Source organism: Aethalodelphis obliquidens, unplaced genomic scaffold (genome assembly GCF_003676395.1).
Source record: "Aethalodelphis obliquidens isolate GAN/ISIS:26980383/991018 unplaced genomic scaffold, ASM367639v1 scaffold8, whole genome shotgun sequence".
NCBI lineage: Eukaryota > Metazoa > Chordata > Mammalia > Artiodactyla > Delphinidae > Aethalodelphis > Aethalodelphis obliquidens.
In genome coordinates this window covers 61,530,578-61,553,505 of record NW_020837952.1, presented here as the reverse complement: position 1 = coordinate 61,553,505, position 22,928 = coordinate 61,530,578, and the positions used below count along the sequence as shown (strand labels likewise).

The following is a 22,928-nucleotide window of genomic DNA, read 5'->3' as shown; positions in this document are numbered from 1 at the left end:
GAAACAATGCAAATATCCATCAGGTGATGAATGGATAAACAAACCATGGTCTATTCATACAAAGGAATATTACTCAACCAGGAAAAGGAACGGAGCACCGACACAGGCTACAACCCAGGCGATCCTTGAAATCATTATGCTGTGGGGATGGAGCCAGATACAAAAGGCCACGTGTCGTGTGATTCCATTGATATGAAATGTCTGGAACGGGCAGATCCATAGAGACAGAAGGTGGATTTGTGGCTTCCGGGGCCAAGGGGAGAAGGAGGAGTGACGGCTAATGCACATGGGCTTCTTTCTAGGGTGATGAAATGTTCTGGAATTTGTCAGTGGTGACGGTTGCACAACTTTGTGAATAGGCTAAAAAGCATTGAGCTGTACATTTTAAAAAGAGGGAATTTGTAAAATATATCTCTTAAAAAAAAAAAAAAGAGGAACGTGAAGGAGAAAAATAATCCAGGTGAGACAATAGTGCTTCCCAGAACTGGCTTCGTGATAATGTTTGTGTGGGGAGGGGGGCAGGAAACACGATGATGATGATGTCGGTAACAATGATAACAGAAAAAGGACACCTGCCACCGCGGACTCTGGTGAAATGCTGAATCTTCAGGTGGTGTCTGTGTCCCCCTTTCCCATCTGCGCACGAAGCGGTCTCCCACTGGGGGCTGTTCCTGCCATTCGTGGCCTTCCTGGGTCCTTGGGAGACCTCTTCGGACCAGCCGCCTCCCCCAAATGCAGCACCTGTGCCTTCCAGGTGCTCAGGTACTGAGTGGACCCTCCTTGTCTGCCAGCTCAGGTCATTCTCTGGGGGCTGGTGACCAGACCCGGGGACGAGAAGACGGAGTTTGTGTTCCAGCAACGCCCACCCCATGCCATGTGCTCTGTGCCTCAGTTTGCCAAGTGTCCTACAGAGTGGGCCCCCTCACCCTGCAGAGTCCCAGGAGCGCCAGGCAGTGTGCCCGGCCTACTCAGGGTCAGCAGGGCCTGCACACTGTCGGGCCTGTAGTGCCTGCGTGTGCACGGGCCGCCCAGAGCTTGGGCCTGTTGCCATCTGTGAGCTGGGTGGGCATCTGTGCTAGGTAGGGCAGAGACTCTGCTTGGCCACTAGAGGCCAGTGTAGCCTGAGGTGGGACTGGCTCAGTGTGTGTGGGGGGGGCCAGGGTAGAGGAGAGGCACCTTGCCTCCCGCCGTGCCCCCCACCCCGGCTCCCCTAGAGTTGCAGTGGCAGCTTGGACATGAGACCTGTGCCCATCACCTCCATGCTCACAGCACTTCCAGTTAGTCTGGAGGTTGCGACTCCAAGCCCTGCCCATGCCAGCTTCCAGAACCTTCCAGAACCTTCTCAGAGCTGAGGCCTGTTGGTGATGGACCGGGCACGGGCTAGTCAGGTGCTGGCCTCTCAGGAGCACCTGCAGGAGATGGCCTCCCTGGAGGGGGCTTCACCCAAGGTCCCCTGAGGCCACACACCCCAGGCTCAGGGCCTGGGAGCCCAAAAGAAACCCCAGCATTTGTATTTGGAGGCTCTGCAACTTCCAAGCAGAAAAACAATTCTCTTTTTTTGTCCTAACGTTATCTGGGTCTTTCAGGGAAGCGCGAGTACGTACGATGTGCTCCGTGAGGGTCTAAATTCCCTCCATCCCCTTGATTCCATTAACCTCTAATTAAGTCAAGGTCCTGCTTTTGTTCCATGTTTTAACTTTCACAATTTTCCACAAGTCAAACCCCACCAAAGGTGAGGGGCACGGAGAGGAGGGGGGTGATGAACACTGCGCCCAAGAGGGTGTTCCCTCTGAATTCTAAAAAAAAGGGCGAAGTGGGGCCCAGGCCTGGACTTGCTTTTCCACTTTCACCAATAGGGTGTTTCTTTTAGCTCCTTCCTCTCTGTTTAAAGATTGGCCCAGGAATTTATTGTGTAAGGAACAGATTCCAGAATTCATGCGGGCTCTGGTTCAAGCCCCTGGCAAAAAGCGTTTTGAGCTCCTTTTTAGAACATGTACAACACTAGAAACCCATAACTTCTGCCTTTTTCTTTTCTTTTTTAATTTTTTTGGTTGTGTTGGATCTTCATTGCTGTGCGCGGGCTTTCTCTAATTGTGGCAAGCGGGGGCTACTCTTTGTTGCGGTGCGTGGGCTTCTCATTGTTGTGGCTTTTCTTGTTGCGGAGCACGGGCTCTAGGCACGTGGGCTTCAGTAGTTGTGGCACGCGGGCTCAGTAGTTGTGGTGCACGGGCTTAGTTGCTCCGTGGCACGTGGGATATTCCCGGACCAGGGCTAGAATCCGTGTCCCCTGCGTTGGCAGGCAGATTCTTAACCGCTGCGCCACCAGGGAAGCTCAACTTCTGCCTTTTTAAAAAAATTCTATTTTTATTTTTTAAAAGCATGCGGTTCACGTGAAACACCTCAGGGGTGCATGCAAAATCTAAACACCAATTACGATTCACTGAGCCCGAGGAGGGGTGGCAGACCCTCCAGACGCACAAACAGTGGGAGAGGTGCGGCCTCTTTTTGCCAGCGGCTCTCAGGGGGACACAGGAGAGACCGCTGCGTCCACCCACCCCCAAGGGAGAAGGGCAGGTGAACAGGACTCAGCCCCTCAGGTGGTGCTGGACAGGCCACCGCCATGTCGCACCCCTTCCTGTAGCCCCGGGCACGTGTCTTCCCCTCCTGGGCCCGGGATCACTTTCTACGAACAGTCTGGGTGGACAGCGTCAGGAGCGAAGCACAGACCTCCCCGGAAACCGGATGAAAGCTACAGCCCCTGCCTCTCCACAGGCACGATGGTGCACACACCATTCAATTCACAATTTCAATCACATCCCTGGAGGCAGGGATGAAGCCCTGTGATCACGTGCTCCTTGACAGTGACACAACAGTCAAGGTTACCCACAGTAGGTCTGCACCTGAGCCGGGCCCAGGCCAGCCTCTTTATGCAAAAGATCTCGTTAATCCTCCAACAATGTTAGGAATCTAGACTCTTTGTTATCTCCAGTTAGATGAGGAGTTAGGCCCTGGCGAAGCTTACACACCTAGATAGTGGCAGAATTGGAACTCGACCACGCTAAGACGCCAGCCATTTCAGACTCGTGATTTCTGTCCTGCTGAAGCAACTGGATCGCCCTGAAGTCGTGTCACAAGCTGCAGCCTGTTTTTAATTCCTTCCTCCTACCCCCCTCGAAAATTCTGGACCGTAGCACGCATACGAAAAGTACATGAAGCATGCATGTAGAGTGCAACGTAAGATCGCAAAGCCAACACTTGGCCAACCCTCAGGTGTGGAAGCGGCCATGCCCCGCTCCCCAGCCCTGCTCCTGACCACACTCACAGCATGCCCTTGCTTTGCTTCACCTTTTCCCTGGCTGCACGCATGCTAAACAGTGTGGTGGGGCGAGCCTGCTTCTGACCTGTATGTGAATGGAACCATCATCTGTCTCTCGGCCTTTTGCTGGGCATCCCGTTAGCAAGGTCTGTCCCTGTGTTCCTCTCCCAGCCCCTGGGACCAGGAAGTGGGTCCCTGCGATTCCCTTGCAGCGGGCAGGTGTCTTATTCCAGGATAGCAAGCCTACACCCAAACTCATTCACTGCGTTTGAATTTTCAAAAACCATCAAGGGCAGTGCAACAGAACCTTTTGTTGATTTAAACCCAACCCACCCTATTCAAAGTCCCTGTTGCGAAATAAGCACTCTAGGGGTTCTCCAGCAGGGGTCCCGGGGTCCCCCCCCACACCGCCGCCTCCCCTTCACTCCGGCTGGGAGCTTTCCACGGTGAGGCCGGGATGGGGAGGGTCCTCCCTGCCTTCCTGACCCTAAAACTGCTGCCCTCTGACCCCTCCTAGGAAGACGAAGGGGCAGTCCGGGGAGGTCCTGGACAGCCACATTTAAGGGATGGACTTGCCCCTCCCCGCCAATTTCCCTGCTGGGCTTGCCAGTGGAAACTCCCAGATTAAAAGGGTCCAAAGCAAATCTACCTTTTAGGTCAACAATAACGTCTTCAAATCTTTGCTAATGGGAAGAGAATGTTTATATTTGGCTTCAACCCCAAAACATTGTATTCAGCAACTTTCAAAAATACTGGTCGAGTTTACTTACTGATTTATTTTTTTGTGCCCCAGCTCCACACCTATCTGCACCTCAGCTCGGAAATGCGGCGGCCGCCCCCAGGTCAGAAAAACCTGCTCTGGAAACGAGTGCGCGACATCTCCCACCCCGAACGCTGCTGGGGCCGGGAGGGGCCTTGTCGAAGCAGAGACTCCGCCCCGCTCCCCACCGCCCCCAGACCGCTGGGAGGCCGACGGTCTAGAGTGGGTTCTGGCATCCAGAGCTCTACGGACGACAAGTGCATCTCCCCACCCGGCGGTGGCACAGTCCTAAAGCCCCGCCGGAGGAGGAGGGGTGTCTCACAGTACTAATCCCCCGCCCCCAGGCTGCACCCCGCAAGAGGTGGGGCAGGTACCGTTTAGTTCTAAAGCGCCAGCACCCCCAATCTGCGCCCCGCAGGAGGCGTTGGTGTGCATCTCAGTTCTAAAACTCCCTTCCCGGGCTGTTCCCCACAGGAGACGGCGTGCTGTCTCGGAGTTCTAAGTTCCCCCCCCTCGGTTCCCCGCCCCACGCCGCCTCCCGGCGGCCCCGCGGCCGCCGCGCTGCGGCAGTAGCCGAGGGGCCCCGGGGCTGGACCGCGCGACCCCGAACGGAGCGCTCAGGCTGGTCGCACGCGCGGGAGACGAGCTCGCCTCCGCCGTCCCCAACTCCGCCATCCCCAGCTCCAATCCCAAGTGTCAACCCGGACTGTTTTTCTTTCAGATTAAAAGTTTCGTTTTAAACCCAGTGGGACCCGAATCCGGTTAGCTGCCTATAGAATTTCAAAGTCCAGGGAAGTTTTGTCGGGTAAAGCACTTTAGCCTCCGGCATTTTGCTGTAACTCTGTAAGCGCCCCCCAGCAGCCGCCGCGGGGAGACCCGACCTTCTCCACGGAACCTCCGCACCCTTCCCTCTCCCCTCCCGGGTCCAACCCGCGCGTAGGCCGGGGCGGCGGACTCCGCGGATCAGTGTTGCCGGGTTGGGGTGGGGGGCTTTGGCCGCGTCCAGCACCCGACGAGTGGAGCCACCGCCTCACTTGCAGTAGCCGCACCAGGCCCCCCAGCCCGCCTTTCCCGGCCCTGCTCCCTCGGCCCCGCCCACCAGGGAGGCCGGGAGGGGAGGCCGCCCGGGAGTGAACCCGGCCCCCCGTCCCCGTCACCGCTGCGCCCCCGCGTCTCCATAGCGATTCTCCCGGCGCGCACCTCCGGGCCGGCCCCCCGGCCCCCCGGTTTGAACAATACGCGGCGGGGCCGGGGGCGGGGCCGGGCCTGGCCAGGGGCGGGGAGAGCGCGGGCGCTGGGGGCGCGGGCCGAGCGCACCGCCCAGGCAGCAGCCGGCCGCCGGGGTCTGAGCAGCGCGGTGCGGCCCAGCCCGCTCCAGGAGCGCAGCCCTCGCCCCTCTCCGGGCCCGCCCTGCTTCCCACGCCGCCCTGCCGAGCCAGCGCGGGAGCCACCTGGAGCCACCTAGAGCCGCCGCCACCGCAGGTTGATGCGCGGCGCCCTCCCGGGACGCGCGGAGGAGCCATCTTGAAACCAACTTCGCAAACTTTCGCAAAGTGCTCTCGAAGTGGAAGCTGCGGGGGAGACCGGGAGCCCGGCCCCCGGTGTCCCCGCCAGGGCCCCCGGGGAGGCGGGGCGCGAGCCGCCCCGAGGGCCCGGCACAGGCCGCGCGGGAGCCGCCCCCCGGCCTCGCCGGGTGGATGCGGAGCCGCGCCGGGTGCATGGATTGTGCTCGGGCGCCCGGCTCGGGCTCGGGCTCCGGGCTATGGCGCCGCCGCCGCCGCCCGTGCTGCCCGCGCTGCTGCTCCTGGCTGCGGTCGCCGCCCTACCGGTGCTGGGGCTTCGAGCGGCAGCCTGGGAGCTGCGAGTGCCCGGCGGGGCCCGCGCCTTCGCCCTCGGGCCCGGCTGGACCTATGCGCTGGACGCGGCGCTTACGCCCCGAGCGCTGCGGGAGCTGCTGGACGTGAGCCGCGACGGGCGGCTGGCGGGGCGGCGGCGCGGGCCGGGCGCGGGGCTCCGGGGCTGCGCGCGCCTGGGGGGACGCCCGCTGCCGCTGCATGTCCGCCTGGCTGCCCGTAGCGCCCAGACGGCGCTGAGCCTCCGCTTGCGGGCACGCGCGCACGGTCCCGGTTGCAGCGCCCGGCCCCGGCGCGGACGAGCTCCCGGCGCGGAGCTGCGCGCGCGGGCTCTGCTCACGGTGCCTGGCCCCGGCGCGGTGTTCTGCTTCCCGGGACCCGGCGGCGGCGGGGCCACGCTGCACTCGGCGCTCGAGGCCCTGACCACTTTCCCCGCCTGCGGCTGCCCGCCGCTCGCCGGGTCCCGTTGCCCACGCCGCCCTGTCTGCCTGCCGCCTGGTGGCTCGGCCCGCCTGCGCCTGCTCTGTGCCCTGCGGCGCGCGGCCGGCACCATCCGGGTGGAGCTGGCGCTGGAGGCGGCCTCGGGGACACCCTCCCCATCGCTGTCGCCGCCAAGCCTGCCTCAGGTCGGGGCGGGGGCGGCGCGGCGGGCCCGGCGGGGCGCTGGCGGCAGCACTACCCCGCAGTTCCAGCTGCCCAGCTACCAGGTGTCGGTGCCTGAGAACGAGCCGGCGGGCACCGCGGTCATCGAGCTGCGCGCGCACGACCCGGACGAGGGCGAGGCGGGGCGCCTGAGCTACCAGATGGAGGCGCTGTTCGATGAGCGCTCCAATGGCTACTTCCTCATCGACTCCGACACGGGCTTGGTGAGCACCGCCCGCGCGCTGGACCGCGAGACCAAGGACACGCACGTACTCAAAGTGAGCGCTGTGGACCACGGCTCGCCTCGGCGCTCGGCCGCCACCTACCTCACCGTCACAGTCAGCGACACCAACGACCACAGTCCGGTCTTCGAGCAGTCTGAGTACCGCGAGAGAGTGCGCGAGAACCTGGAGGTGGGCTACGAGGTTCTGACCATCCGCGCTACCGACGGCGACGCGCCCTCCAACGCCAATATGCGCTACCGGCTGCTGGAGGGCGCGGGTGGTGTCTTCGAGATCGACGAGCGCTCGGGCGTAGTGCGCACCCGGGCCGTGGTGGACCGGGAGGAAGAGGCCTCCTACCAGCTGCTGGTGGAGGCCAACGACCAGGGCCGCAACCCGGGCCCGCTCAGTGCCACTGCCACCGTGCACATCGTGGTGGAGGACGAGAACGACAACTACCCCCAGTTCAGCGAGAAGCGCTATGTAGTCCAGGTGCCCGAGGACGTGGCAGTCAACACGCCCGTGCTGCGAGTGCAGGCCACAGATCGGGACCAGGGCCAGAACGCGGCCATACACTACAGCATCATCAGCGGGAACCTCAAGGGGCAGTTCTACCTGCATTCGCTGAGCGGCAGCCTGGATGTGATCAACCCCCTGGACTTCGAGGCCATCCGGGAGTACACGCTGCGCATCAAGGCCCAGGACGGGGGCCGGCCTCCACTCATCAACTCCTCGGGGCTGGTCTCGGTGCAGGTGCTGGACGTGAACGACAACGCCCCCATATTTGTGAGCAGCCCCTTTCAGGCAGCCGTGCTGGAGAACGTGCCTCTGGGCCACTCGGTTCTGCACATTCAGGCGGTGGACGCAGACGCGGGTGAGAACGCGCGTTTGCGCTACCGCCTGGTGGACACCGCCTCGGCCTCCGTGGGCAGTGGCGGTGCTGGGCCCCAAGACCCCGCTTCGGCCGCGGACTTCCCTTTCCACATCCACAACAGCTCGGGCTGGATCACCGTGTGTGCGGAGCTGGACCGTGAGGAATTGGAGCATTACAGCTTCGGGGTGGAGGCGGTGGACCACGGCTCACCGCCCATGAGCTCCTCCGCCAGCGTGGCCATCACGGTGCTGGACGTAAATGACAACGACCCCATGTTCACGCAGCCCGTGTACGAGCTGCGTTTGAACGAGGACGCAGCCGTGGGGAGCAGCGTGCTGACCCTGCGGGCCCTCGACCGGGATGCTAACAGTGTGATCACCTACCAGCTCACCGGCGGCAACACGCGGAACCGCTTTGCGCTCAGCAGCCAGAGCGGCGGCGGCCTCATCACGCTGGCGCTGCCGCTGGACTACAAGCAGGAACGGCAGTACGTGCTGGCGGTAACGGCATCAGACGGCATGCGCGCTCACACTGCGCAGGTCTTCATCAACGTCACCGACGCCAACACCCACCGGCCGGTCTTCCAGAGCTCGCACTACACCGTGAGCGTCAGCGAGGACCGGCCCGTGGGCACCTCCATCGCCACCATCAGCGCCACCGACGAGGACACCGGCGAGAACGCCCGCATCACCTACGTGCTGGAGGATCCCGTGCCGCAGTTCCGAATCGACCCCGACACCGGCACCATCTACACCGTGACAGAGCTGGACTACGAGAGCCAGGCCGCCTACACGCTGGGCATCACAGCTCGGGACAATGGTGTCCCTCAGAAGTCCGACACCACCTCCCTGGAGATCCTCGTCCTGGACGCCAATGACAACGTCCCGCAGTTCCTGCGGGATTTGTACCAGGGCTCCGTCTTCGAGGATGCTCCCCCGTCAACCAGCGTCCTCCAGGTCTCGGCCACGGATCGGGACTCGGGCCCCAATGGCCGCCTGCTGTACACCTTCCAGGGCGGCGACGACGGCGATGGGGACTTCTACATTGAGCCCACATCTGGCGTGATCCGCACCCAGCGCCGGCTGGACCGGGAGAACGTGGCCGTGTATAATCTTCGTGCCCTGGCCGTGGACCGGGGTAGCCCGGTGCCCCTTAGCGCCTCCGTGGAAATCCAGGTGACCGTCTTGGACATTAACGACAACCCTCCGGTGTTTGAGAGGGACGAGCTGGAGCTGTTTGTGGAGGAGAACAGCCCGGTGGGGTCCGTGGTGGCGAGGATTCGAGCTAGTGACCCCGACGAAGGCCCCAACGCCCAGATCATGTACCAGATCGTGGAAGGCAACGTGCCTGAGGTCTTCCAGCTTGACCTGCTGAGTGGGGACCTGCGTGCCCTGGTCGAGCTGGACTTTGAGGCCCGGCGGGAGTACGTGCTCGTGGTGCAGGCCACGTCGGCCCCCCTGGTGAGCCGGGCCACGGTGCGCATCCACCTCGTGGACCAGAACGACAACCCGCCGGTGCTGCCGGACTTCCAGATCCTCTTCAACAACTATGTCACCAATAAGTCCAACAGCTTCCCCACTGGTGTGATTGGCCGTATCCCGGCCCATGACCCTGACCTCTTGGACAGCCTCAACTACACCTTCCTGCAGGGCAACGAGCTCCAGCTGCTGCTGCTGGACCCCGCCTCGGGCGAGCTGCAGCTCAGCCCCGACCTGAACAACAACCGGCCTCTGGAGGCGCTCATGGAGGTGTCTGTTTCTGGTGAGTGGCCCTGGGGGCTCCGCGGGGCCACCTGGAGAGCTGCGGGGACCTGCCCTGAGCCCGCCCAGCTTGCCGGGGCGCAGTCAGGCAGGGCCCGGGTAGCTCTGGGGATTTGTGGCCTCTGGTTGGATGGTTGGATACCACTAGCCCAGGACGTGCTCCTCAACCGGGCCGAGCGAGTGAGAGGGGCACCGCACTGCTGCCCTCAGCGTTTTTGCTGGGAGCAGGCCTGGGCTTCTTCAGGTTCAAGACCAGGGCTTCCTGGGCTTTTCTCAGAGGGTCTGGCTCCCGAGTTGTGCTGTGAAACCCGGTCTCGGGGGTCGTCTGAGCGTCTGGTTGGCTCGGTGATGCTACGTAGTCAGCCACATGCCTGTCTGGAAAGGTCAGAGGTCACCGTGCACCCATGTGCCAATTCGTTCTTGGGTGGTACCGTTGGAAATTGCCGGATGGGTCCTTGAGTCACCCTGCAAGACAGCTGGAGTTAGTTCCTTTCGTGTCGCTTTTCTGTCTCCTCCAGGTTATAACAGTTGGGCTTAAGTGTGCTCACCTGTGTGGGAGCTCTTTGAAAGCGCAGCCTCGTTTGATCTTGGCTTCAGCTCCTGGACGTGGACTTGTAATTTGGTTGTTACTTAGAGGCCTGCCTGGGTTGGTGGTGGAGCCAGTGTGGGAACCCTGCTCGCCCGCTCTGGGCTGGAGGGAGGATGTCTCAGCTCAGCCAGCCAGACCCAGGCAGTCAGGGGTGGGTCCTCCATGCTGCTGACCTCCCTGTGTCAGGTGGAGCTGCGGGGCCAGAGAGGGGGACAAACAGGAGGACACGGAAGAGAGAGAGAAGGATTTGGCCGGGCCAGGGGGTGGATTGGGGAACAGTAAAGAGACCCTCAGTGACTCCTGCAGGCAGGTGACTTTAATTAGGAGACCAGACTATCACCAAGAAAGGTTAGGATCTGTGGGTTGAGTCAATGTTTCAGATGAATTGTTTAAACAATAAATTATTACAATACGGCATACCCATGGGAGCCCTGGAAGAATTAGAAAGTTAATTTTCTGATTTATTTTGTTTCCGCATTTGGCTGTAATTCTTTATTTACTAAGGATCGGGTAGCAAACAGTTTCCAGTTTGCTTATAAAATCTGGAACGTACAGGTCCAGTTTTGAGGCCATGGGATACCGCAACATTGATGTTGTCAGCCTAGTCTGTCTGTAGGTGAATACTGTGGCTTTTGTGAAGTTGTGAATGTGTGTAGAGAATACGGAATAGGCCTTTAAGGAGAACTGTCAACCAGGGTTATGGATTTTCCGAGCAGCAACAATTTTGAAAAAAGGTCTCTTTCACAAATTTCCATTTGCATTTTCTCTTTCTTTATCCCCCTGTACTGCTTTACCTGCTAGATAAAGCAGAGTGGATGGAAGATTTAGCCTATATAAAAATGACTTGGGGGATACTTCCCTGGTGGTGCAGTGGTTAAGAATCCACCTGCCAGTGCAGGGGACACGGGTTTGATCCCTGGTCCGGGAAGATCCCACATGCCACGGAGCAACTAAACCTGTGTACCTCAACTACTGAGCCTGCGCTCTAGAGCCTGTGAGCCACTACTGCTGAGCCCGAGAGTCACAACTACTGAGCCCGAGCGCTTAGAGCCCATGCTTTGCAACAAGAGAAGCCCCTGCTTGCCTCAACTAGAGAAAGCCTGCGCGCAGCAACGAAGACCTAATGCAGCCAAAAAAAAAAAAAAAAGACTTGGCAACATCGTAGGGTTTTGAATTTACAGGGGTATGATGCTTTAGCGGGAATGGGTGCATGCCGGGAGCAGGGATGTTTTGTGTGTCTGAAACATCAGGAATGTGGCCTCCCCTATGATGGCTGGATAAAGGGTTTAAGATGGATTTTGTTCAAAAGAGGTTAGTTACTGAGGGCCGTCTTGCCTACCGGGTGGAACCACAGCCAGGACCACAGTTGAAGGTGGGTTGGGTGTTCCATGCTATGATGTAATTGTCCCAGTGATCCAGTTTGGGCTTCCAGTCCTTGTGACGTACCCTCGTGTCAGTCAGGCACTGGGGCCTCATGTCCACCCTCCCAGATGGTGATGATCACCTTGTGCTGGGTTCTGCCTGGATATCAAGCAGTTTTGTAAACTCTTTTACCCACACCATCACTTATTCCTCTGGTACCTGGGAAGTGAGTGGCACTAGGTGGCTGCCCATTATACAGATGAAGAGACTGAGGCTCAGAGGTGTTACGTCACTTCCTCAGCGTCACATAGCCGGCAAGCAGGAGCACCAGGCGTCCACCCAGATCTAAGCAAAACAAGCTGGCTCTTCACACTCCCCTCTTACCTGAGAGAAGAGTTTTGTTTTTGTTTTTTTGCGGTACGCAGGCCTCTCACTGTTGTGGCCTCTCCCGCTGCAGAGCACAGGCTCCAGACGCGCAGGCCCACGGGCCCAGCCGCTCCGCGGCACATGGGATCTTCCCGGACCAGGGCACAAACCCATGTTCCCTGCATCGGCAGGTGGACTCTCAACCACTGCGCCACCAGGGAAGCCCTGTTTTGGTTTTTTTTTTAAATTGTATTTCATTTTAGTTACTTCTTTAAAATATAAATTTATTTATTTATTTTTGGCTGTGTTGGGTCTTCGTTACTGCACGCGGGCTTTCTCTAGCTTTGGTGAGCAGGGGCTACTCTTCGTTGCGGTGCACGGGCTTCTCATTGCAGTGGCTTCTCTTGTTGCAGAGCGCGGGCTCTAGGTGCGCGGGCTTTACTAGTTCTGGCATGTGGGCCCAGTAGTTGTGGTGCACGGACTTAGTTGCTCTGCGGCATGTGGGATCTTCCCGGGCCAGGGATTGAACCCGTGTCCCCTGCATTGGCAGGCAGATTCTTAACGACTGCGCCACCAGAAGAGAAAAGTTTTGAGGAATTAGTTGCTAAGCTGAATTGTTTCAGGGCCGAATCCTTGCCCTGGTTTAAGTAGGCGCCTTGGGATCCTATACAACCCTCTGACCATCTGACGACTATTTAATGCTTCAAAGAAAAAAATATTATAAACTATGAAACTATAAAATATGTAATTCCCAACAGCAAAGCAAAAAGGTCAGCCTTTGAATTAACCAGACTTGGATTCTCAGGTTTTTTAAAAGAAACAATGGGGAAAGCTGTGGTTTCAAACTCACAAGCTATTTTCAGTGAAGTGTGATTGGCTTCCCCGGGTTTACAGCCATACCCTGTGGCCTCTAGCGCATTATTACCGCCCTCGAGGTGCTGGAAAGCAGAGCGCATGGGTCTTCCCTAGTGGCGCAGTGGTTAAGAATCCTCCTGCCAATGTAGGGGACGTGGATTCGAGCGCTAGTCCAGGAAGATCCCACATGCCGCAGAGCAACTAAGCCTGTGCACCACAACTACTGAGCCTGCGCTCTACAGCCCTTGAGCCACAACTACAGAGCCGGTGTGCCACAACTACTGAAGCCTGTGCGTCTGGAGCCTGTGCTCTGCATCAAGAGAAGTGACCACAATGAGAAACCCGCACACCGCAACGAAGAGTAGCCCCCGCTCGCCACAACTAGAGAAAGCCCGCGCGCAGCAACAAAGACACGACACAACCAAAAATAAATAAGTAAATAAATAAATAAAAAGAAGAGCCCAGCTGTCCACTAGGTTTTGTGGAAGCCATGCCAGGAAGGGCTGGGTGCCTCCAGAAGTGGAGCCGCTGGGAAGGTGCACAGGATTGCGGGGACCGGGGCGGGGGTGGTGGGGTCGGGGAGGGGGATGGGGTATGTGGTACCCAAGATGGACATGCTTGGGAGGAGGGCAGCTCCTTTTGCCTGGATGGGGGCGTTAGTACAATCATTGGACTGGGAGCAGATAGTGTTGATGGTTTTATGTGGCCCACCAAGGACAAAACCCTGGACATTTTCTGAATTCTGAGTATAGTCACATTCAAGTTGCTCCCGTTTTTAGATAACATCCAGTGATATGTGGTGTTTGTTTTATATGTGACAGTTTTTTTAAAAAAAATTTTAAAATTTATTTCTGGTTGTATTGGGTCTTCGTTGCTGTGCACGGGCTTTCTCTAGTTGTGTCGAGCGGGGACTACTCTTCGTTGTGGTGTGTAGGCTTCTCCTTGCGGTGGCTTCTCTTGTTGCCGAGCACAGACTCTAGGTGCACGGGCTTCAGTAGTTGTGACACGTAGGCTCGGTAGTTGTGGCTCACGGGCTCTAGAGCGCAGGCACAGTAGTTGTGGCTCACGGGTTTAGTTGCTCCGGGGCATGTGGGATCTTCCCAGACCAGGGCTCGAACCTGTGTCCCCTGCATTGGCGGGCAGATTCTTAACCACTGCACCACCAGGGAAGTCCCTACACGTGACAGTTTTTGAATGAGATTTAAAATTCTACGATAGGGGCTTTTGTACTCTGAATGTTTATAAGAGCCGTGTTTGCATTTTAGAAAGCAGCGTGGCTGATAACCCAACGGGACTGTCACATGTGGAGTCCCTTAGGTAGTTTTTCTAGATGTTGGTCATTTAGTAACACGGGCCTTTTAAATTCGACTTGAACGTGTGTGTCCCTGTGGGTGTCCAGCCGTGAGCTGCACATCATGGAACCCGGCATTTGGTGGAAAATGACCTCGTGCTTGTGGGCATGTGGGCCAGTGGGAGTGGGAAAAGTAGCATTTTGCGGGGTAAAAATGATTGGGCCATGAGTCATTCAGACGTGTCAGAAAATACTGGAAGTCGTGAAATAACAAGATTGAATAACCTTTATCCGTTTACTCTGGTGGGGACTCAATGGGATAACGCCGTCCAGGCTTGATAAAGTTTTAAAAAGTGTTTGCCGAGTTAAATACAGGCTATCGTAGTGACTGTGATGGCCAACAAGGAAGCAGGGACGTGGGCATCGTACCAGGCAGCGTCTGGAGGCAAGCGTTATGCTTCTTTGCTGAATCTTACCCTGTGGAAAAGGGTCAGACCAGCTTAAACCACGTCAGTCGTCGAGCTGGATTCTCCAGTAACGTAACTTACCCCGGAAGAGTTAGGCACTTTGGGCAGCTAGTTAACTGTCTCAGCGCTTTAGTGTCTGGAGGTAGTCACTTGGTAGTACACTTTCAGGAACACTGGCTCAGAAGCAAGGGAGTGTGTATTTGTTTATCGAGTGCCTACTGTGTGCCAGGCCTACTGTGTGCCAGGCCCTGGAGAGGGAGGTTGGATGGGGACAGTCGATAAACAGGGAAGTGAATTCGAGGGGAGCGTGGGCTGGGGACTCCCTGTGCCAAGGTGAGTGTGATATGCCTTCCCGCCAGCTGAATCCCCTCCCCCGCAGCTGAGCTGCTGAGGGGGGTGGGTGGATGGAGGGGATTTGGGGGGTTAGATGTGGGGGTGAGGGTGGAGTTGATCAGCCCACGTGCTCCTCGTGCTAGGACCCTCCCCCACTACCCCCGCACCCCGACCCTGTGCTACCTGTCTGCTCCCGCAGCAGCCTCATCGGTGGAAGGTATCGTCTCATCGAGGAGCAGACCAGGGCCCCCAGAGGCTCGACCCCGCATCCAGGGCGCCCGGCTTGTGGTGGCAGCGTTGGGATTTGAACCCGGGATGGCGCCTCTCAGGCTGTGCTTTTGGGAACATGCAGATGAACATGGGGTGAGGATGTGCGTGCGCCAGGGGAGGACCCTGAGGCCACTTTGGACCCCGTGCAGCTGGGCACCTTTGACCTTGTCGTGAAGACGGTTGGACGTTCGGGTCTGGGCAGGCGAGACCAGCTGGGGCCACAGCCAGAGGTGGTGAGCGTGGCCTCCGGGGTGACAGAGAGGACCATCATGGCCGCAGGGGTGGAGGGCACTCGGGCAGAGGACCCCTGTGATGGGGACATGGGTCAGGTGCAGCCTGGGGGGGCCCAGGCAGGCTGGACCTGCATGAGAGGTGGAGCTGGAATAGCCACCCGCAGGAGGACAAAACCAAGGGTCTGAGGCCCTGGAGGCTGAGGGAGTGTGAGGGCCTGAACGGGGTCACCAGTGGCTGATGGCTTTTGGTGTTCAGGGAGCCTCAGGACAGAGGTGCGACTTGGGTTAGCCAAGGGGAGGTCCTTGATGGTCTCCATGAGAGCCGGGGTGTTGTGGGGCTTGAGGCGCAGAGGACTGAGTGGCTGGGTGTGGGGGAAGCTCAGAGGGAAGGTGGGATGGCCATGGGGACCCAGGCAGAGTTGACAGTCAAGAGGGGTTGACCAGTTAACGTGCACAGCCGTCCTGGCCCGTCCTGCAACGCTGCTGCTTGCGCAGGTGTTCATCTGTCCCAGGCGCTGGCACCTTTGGGGGGCACTGGACTGGGGGGATAGGCCTCAGTGGCAGTCAAGGGCCTGCCGTGGCCCAGCTGAGTGTCGATGGGGCTGCAGGAGTCGGGGCGGGGACGGCAGCGTCCGCTTCTCTTTGAGTCACGGGACCCCTGATGCGGGAACAGGAGTGCGGGGGGGGGGGGATGGGCAGGGGCTGAAGGCCACAGGTGACCTGACTCACAAGGACCCAGCTTTCCCCATCTCAGCACTGCCTACCTGGTGACCTGAGGTCTCCATCTGTCCCCACGTACCAATGAGGGCGACAGAGAGACTGTTTTTTTTAAATCCGGGAAACGTTGCAGCCACATGAGCACTTCGGAAGGAGGGGTGGCGCTGACATCATACCTGGAAAAGTGACTGGTGTTGGTGATGCCACAAGTCTGTCCAGAACCTGGTGTCACTGTTGAAAGTCCACTTTGGTGTGGGCTGCTGCACGCACCTGTCCATTTGGACACCTGAGAGCAGAAACCCGTTAAGGAACCGGGTGGGTGGGAGGATGGGTGCCGGGGCCCTGGTAGCAGAGTCTGTGCCCCCCGGGGCGTGTGGTCTGGCTGGGCCGCCGGCACTTGCACGCAGACAGAAGTAGATTTTATCAAGGGGGGCAGAGAGTGCGGAAAATATTCTGAAGATTGGCTTGATTCTTTTCAACTCACAGCCTTGGGGGAAAATAGTTTTCGGTTTTTTCTTCTTCTCTCACCTGAGCACGTAGGTTCTTATCAAAGCCCTTCTTGGATATTGGGTGGAGGAGGGATAGTAAATAACCGTCTTCCTTTCTGCATGTTTGTTTTGGAAGGGTAACCGGGGTAACTCGGGTTAGGGACCCAGGTTGTGGTGGACAGAGGGAAGTAGCCTTTTGTTCTTGGGGACAACGGGCCCCCCTCTGCTTTGCCCTGTAGGCCTGAGGCTCGGCACACAGTAGGTGCTCAGCAAATCTGTGGATAATTTATGGAATGATGCAGAGGGGTCCGGGGGGAGGGGCCACGTGCCAAGGCCAAGGGCTCCTCTTCTGCCTTCACTTAGAGGACAGATGCGGCGGGGAGGGGGCCTGTGCAGAGGACAGGCCACTCTCAGTTCCTTCCATGCTTGGCTGGGGGCTTGGCACCGGGTGGAAGGAATGGGCTGTTTTCAGGAAGACTCCAATGGCTGAGTTCTGCTTTTGCTTCAGGTAAGAACTTGCGGCTACCTGGCTCATCACCTTTTTGGGCGTGAACATTCCGAAGCTGGGAAAAGCCCAACAGGAGACTTTATCATTTTCATCACTCTGTTGAGTGTCTCTTGATGTCCTGGATAAAGGCCATGGTTTTTTCTTAAACACACAGACACGCACACGTACACATATACACAGGTACACATGTATGCATGTCTACACACGAACAGACCCACACGTGGTTTAAACAACTACTTTAAAGGCAAACTATGTTACAATAACCTTGCCTTCCACCCACTGCACTACTGGGTTTTTTTTTGTTGTTGTTGTTTTTTGCGGTACGCGGGCCCCTCACTGTTGTGGCCTCTCCCGTTGCGGAGCACAGGCTCCGGACTCGCAGGCTCAGCAGCCATGGCTCACGGGCCCAGCCGCTCCGCGGCATGTGGGATCTTCCCAGACCGGGGTTCAACCGGGGCACGAACCCGTGTCCCCTGCATCGGCAGGCGGACTCCCAACCACTGCGCCACCAGGGAAGCCCCTGCGCTACTGGGTTTTAACCTTTGCCGTCGTGGTGGAGGGCATGTGGGCCCACACAGGGGGTCCCTCGGAGCTGGGGGCCTTGTGCAGGGGTTTGGGAACGCACGGAGGATGGGGGGCCCCGTGGAAGGGGCATCGTGCTAGCCCTTGGCCGGCGGACGCCGCTATGTCAGATCCTCAGCGCCTGGCAGGGCGGCAGCTGAGGCTGCAGGGAGTGGCCTTGTGGGCACCTTTCCACGTGCTTTTCCGTTGGAGCTGCCGGTGCAGGTGAACTGCAGGTGAGCAGGTGAGCTGGTGTCCTTTCTCCATGAATCTTGTGGGCGAGGTGACAGTCCCTCCATTTTCTAGGCAGGAACCTGAGATGGGCTGCCCCGCCCCTCACCTGTTGTCACGTTTCCTGAAAGGGTGGACACTTCTGGGTCCCCGAATGCCTTGTGCTGTCTCTGGGGAGCTGGGGGGTTATGGCCCCCCTCCCTAACCGGACCCCCTCCTCCTCTTTGCTGTGGCTTCACGGTCCGGGGTCAGTGCCTGGCCCTCGAGGACCAGGCGGCCCACGGTGCAGGAGGCTGGCCTCAGAGCCGGACGGGGCACCTGGGCTGGTCACGTGAGAGCATGGCCACCACGCTGTTCCGGCTTGTGTGCTTGGGCTCTGCCTGCGTCATCTCTCTGGGGTCTCAGAGAACCCTCATTTCGCAGCGGAGAGACTGAGGCCGGTGAGCTGGTGGTGGGGAGGGCCGGGCCCAGACCCTGGTGTCTGAGTGCTCTAACTACTGTGGTGACCACCCGCTTCAATCCCCACCTTCGGCCAATGGCTGAGCCCTGGAAGGGGGAGCCCAGGTTTGGGGATTCTGAGGATGGAAGCTTGGTGCGAGTGACCACATCGCCCAGAACAGGAGGGCTGAGGGCCGTGTGTGCGTCAGGCCTGATTCCACGGGAGCATTCGGCCCTTCCCCCCTCCCTCGGATGAGCAGGGTGGGGAAGCAGGGGGTCCTGGGGAGCTGTGCCCAAGTCTCTATGGGGTCTTCTGTGGTGGAGCTGTGTCACAGGAAAGTGTGGAGTGCAGGACCGGTGTGCACCAGCTGCAGGGAGGAGCCAGAGCCAGTGCAGGGGTCAGAGCCACAGGCAGGGGAGGTGGGCACGGGTGAGCCCACACAGAGCAGCTGTCTGATGTGCCCTCGGGGCGCCTTCCGGCTCCAAGAGCACAGATTCAGGGAGCCCCCTGCCAGCCTTCCCTCTTTCCCTCCCACTCTCCCTCCATCTGTCAATCAAGAGTTTTCTCTCATTTCTTATGACCTGTCTTTACTGCTGGGTCTGTAGCTTTCTTATCTTTTTAGGATTTTCAAAATACCCGCTCTAAGTTATACTTCATTAAGGTAAACTAACAGCAAGTAGTGTAAGTAAAGTCACATGCTCTGTAAGCATTTGGAGATAAGAGCTTTCTTGCCAGGCAATATACTTTTATCAGTGAGTTGGTTTTTTTTTTTTTGGCCGCTCCTTGTGGCTGGCAGGATCTTAGTTCCCTGACCAGGTATCAGACCCTTGCCCCTCGTGGTGGAAGCGCAGAGTCCTAACCACTGGACCACCAGGGAGGTCCCTGTGAGTTGATTGTTGCAGGACCGTTTCCATAGCGTGAAGTAGTTCAGCTTCTGTGCAGCCCTGCGTTGGAAAAGGCCAAGTGCGGCCACCCTCCCAGCAGCCGTCCTTCTGTGTTGTGACCCATCTCCAGTATTGCGGGGAGCATGAGGGAGGTTCCACTGGCGAGGAAGCCCGGGTGGCATGCCCTCGTGCTGATTGCTGACACTGGTCCGGGTGGCCCTCTCTGGGCCTTGGTGCCCCATGGGGGTGGGGGTGGGGTCATTGCCCAGGACCCTCCTCTCGACTCCTACCCTGTATCATTCTGTTAGTGAAGGGTCCAGCCTGGGCTGTGAGTTGGGAAACCTTTTTCTTGCCATGTACCGTGCAGGTGCTGAGAAATGATCGCGTTTAAAAGCTGTTACGAAATACTTTCATATCCAGTATCTGCTAAGGGAATATTATCCAGAACATGTAAAGAACTCCTGCAACTCAACAGCAGAGAAACAACCAACCAGATTACACAACGGGCAAAGGACACGATAGACATTTCTCCCAAGAAGAGAGCCGGATGGTCCAAAGACAAAAGATGCTCACCACCACTGATCACTAGGAAAACGCAGATCAGAGCCACAGTGGGACACCACCTCAGACCTTTAGGGTGGCCGTTATGAAAACAGAGCAAAGCAGAAAGTAGCAGGTGTTGACAAGGGTGTGGAGGAGTCGGAACCCTCGTGCCCTATTGGGAATGTGAAATGGTGCAGCTGCTGTGGAAAACAGTGGGGTGGTTCCTCAGAAAGTTAAGCATAGAATCGCCACAGGATCCAGGAATTCCGCTTCTGGACATACACCCAAAAGAAGTAAAAGCAGGGACTTAAACAGGTATTTGCACACCCGCGTTCATAGCAGCACGATTCACGGTAGCCAAAGGTGGACGCAACCCAAGTGTCCACTGAGGGATGAACGGATGAGCAAAAGTGGTCTCCACATACCACGGAATATTATTCAGCCTTAAGGAGGAAGGAATTTCTGACACAGGCTACCACGTGGATGGACCTTGAGAACATTGTGCTCATTGAAATAAGCCGGACACAGGAGGACGAATATCGTAGGATTAGTTGAGGTTGCTGGGGTAGTCAGATTCGTAGAGATAGAAAGTAGAATGGGCGTTACCAGGGCTGGGGAAGAGGGAATGGGGGGGGGGGTGTTTGTTTGATGGGTATAAAGTTTGTTGGATGGGTATAAAGTTTCAGTTTTGCTAGATGAAAAGAGCCATGGAGATGGAGGGTGGTGATGGTGGCACAGTAACGTGTTTAATGCCACTGAGCTGTACACTTAGAAATGACTACGGTGTTAAACTTGACGTACATTTTACCGCAGTTAAGAAAATGCCAACAAACCAAAACTGTTCCGGCCACTCAGGTGCTGGACAAGTGGAAGCAGGTGCCTTTGCCTTGTGGTTCCCTCACCCCCACCCCGAGACCTGCGCCCTGATCCCTTTTGTCTTGTCCTGGGTTGTGATGGCCCCTTCTGCAGAGCCCGGGTGTCTCATTCTTTGTGTTTCTGAGTTCAGCCTGTGGCTTGACATCGTTCACAGCAAAAGGGGCAGATACGTTAATATAAATTTTGGGTCTGGTACGTGAGTAAAATCTGTTTGGTGTTTAACTGTATATTAGAAGCCGCAAAGATGAATATGTACCTTACCTTTAAGGCCCAGGATGAGAAGAAGGGTCCCTGGGTGCCCGGGTGTCCCCAGCTGCATGGGAGGAGGCCAGCGGAGGGGCGGGGACGCTGCTGCCCCTCCCGCGTGCGGGTCAGGTTCTGCTGTCCCCAGCCTCACCCTGTCATTCGGCACCTCCCCCCATCAGGACCGAGTCCCGGGTTCAGTGCAGCTTGGCACGTGTGCCGGTCCAGGCGTATTTTTGTTGGCATTTTGACGCGTGTAAGCAATTAGGTATGAGCTTTCCTTTTGTATTTTTATTGAGGTGACATTCGTGTAACATAAGCCATTTCAAAGTGGACAGTTCAGTGGCATTGGGTGCATTCACAGCGATGTGCAGCCACCACCTGTCTCTTTCTAAACGGTTTCTGTCACCTCCAGAGGACACCCCATACCCATTAGGGTCGCTCCCCCTCCCCTCCCCTCCCCTCCCAGCCCCTGGGAAGCCCTTGCCCCTCCAAGGTCTGGGCCGGGGCAGAGACGCTGGCGGCGTCTTGGGGTTGCTCTGGGCCGTTCTGTGTGAGGTTCCCCACTGGGCGCTTCTGCTGCCTCTTGGTTCCCTCTGGAGCTTTGCCGGGGCTGCGCACAGAGGATGTGAGTTGTGGGTTCCTTACCCCGCCCAGCGCTCTCTCTCTGCACCTTCTGTAAAGTTCTGCTTCACGAACAGACTTTTACAGGCTGCATCCTGGGCTCAGATCAAGCCTCCTAAGAGGCCAAGGGACTTGTGATTGGCTGCATGTTAGATTGAGTGAGAGGTCGACCGATTCTTTTTTTTTTTTTTTTTTTTTTGCCATACGCGGGCCTCTCACTGTCGTGGCCTCTCCCGCCGCGGAGCACAGGCTCAGCGGCCATGGCTCACGGGCCCAGCTGCTCCGCGGCATGTGGGATCCTCCCGGACCGGGGCACGAACCCATGTCCCCTGCATCGGCAGGCGGACTCTCAACCACTGCGCCACCAGGGAAGCCCTCGGCCGATTCTGTTAGGACCAGTCCTTCAAGGTTACAGACCTGCTGCGTCAGCTTCGGGGGCTGCTGTATCTGGTGCCTTCAAACAACGGACATTTATTCTCTCACGGTCCGGAGGCCACAGGTCCGAGAAATCAAGGTATCGGCAGGCGCTCCCTCTGAAGCTGGAGGGCTTCCTGCCTCTTCCGGGGGTTGCCGGGATCCTCGGGCTGCAGCTGCATCACCCTGGCCTGCTTGCCTCGGTTATCACCTGGCCCCTCCCTGCGTGTCTCGACATCTTCTCCTGGCTCGTAAGAGCTCCAGTCCTACTGAGTTTTGTTTTTTGGCCGCGCTGTGTGGCACGCAGGATCTTAGTTCCCCGACCAGGGCTCAAACCCGAGCGCCCCCCATAGTGGAAGCGCAGAGTCCTAACCACTGGACTGCCAGGGAAGTCCCTCCAGTCCTACTGAGTTGAGGGCCCATTCCACTCCTCTACGACTTCATCTTAATTTATATCTTTATCACATCCTCAGAGCACCTACTTCCAAATCAGGTCACGTTCACAGGTACCGGCGTTTGGGACCTGGATGTATCTTTTTGGGGGACACGATTCAACCCACTATAGCACCTGCCTGCGTGCTCGGGCACGTAACTGATTTCTTTCTGTTAAATCGGGTGATGGAGTTCTGCTTTCCCAGTGGAACCCACGGTTTGCCCACCTGACCACCTGGAACACAGCAGGGTCTCCCTTATGGCAGTGACCCATCAGGATCCTCCCCTTTTCCTTCTTCCCCTCAGGCTCCTCTAATTAGACTGAATATCACACCAGATGAGGTTTCCTGTCGGTTGTGATCACACAGGCTCCTAACTCTCTACTCACTTAGGAGATCATAGTGGCCTTTGGGCTTAGTGGACGTGCGCATGCCTCCAGATGTGTAGTGAACAAAAGGTCGGTGTGAGGGCAGGTAAGCATGTTTTTAAGATGAGAGCTCACCCTGCTTTGCCTTTTGTGATTTGTTGCCCTGGGACCCGACTGTACGAGTCGCCTTTTCGATTCATCCTCTCTTCTAAGCATGGAAAATTCTCTAATGTGTAATTGAAAGTTCCCCCGAATCTTCAAAGAAGAGAGAATGGAAAATATTAAGGTTTATTGTTCTGAGAGATTTCCTGTGCATCCGGCACGTGGCCATCGGAGGTCAGGGGTGTGTGCATGTGCGCCTCTGTGTGTGTGTGTGTGTGTGTGTGTGTGTGTGTGTGTGTGTGTGTGT

General features: G+C 57.7%; 1 protein-coding gene across 3 annotated transcripts in view; it reads left to right on the top strand.

Moving 5' to 3' along the window:
- The first annotated feature begins 5,423 nt into the window (after positions 1 to 5,423).
- The window catches only part of CELSR1 (cadherin EGF LAG seven-pass G-type receptor 1), a 147,620-nt gene continuing 130,115 nt past the window's right edge, over positions 5,424 to 22,928 (top strand). For 2 of the 3 annotated variants that reach the window (XM_027108004.1, XM_027108003.1), the window contains exon 1: positions 5,433 to 9,427. In XM_027108004.1, coding sequence (XP_026963805.1) covers positions 5,839 to 9,427 — 3,589 coding nt within the window. In that variant the 5' untranslated portion in view covers positions 5,433 to 5,838. Of the gene's footprint in view, positions 9,428 to 22,928 lie in introns of all 3 variants that reach the window. The other variant, XM_027108006.1, reaches the window with a different exon arrangement.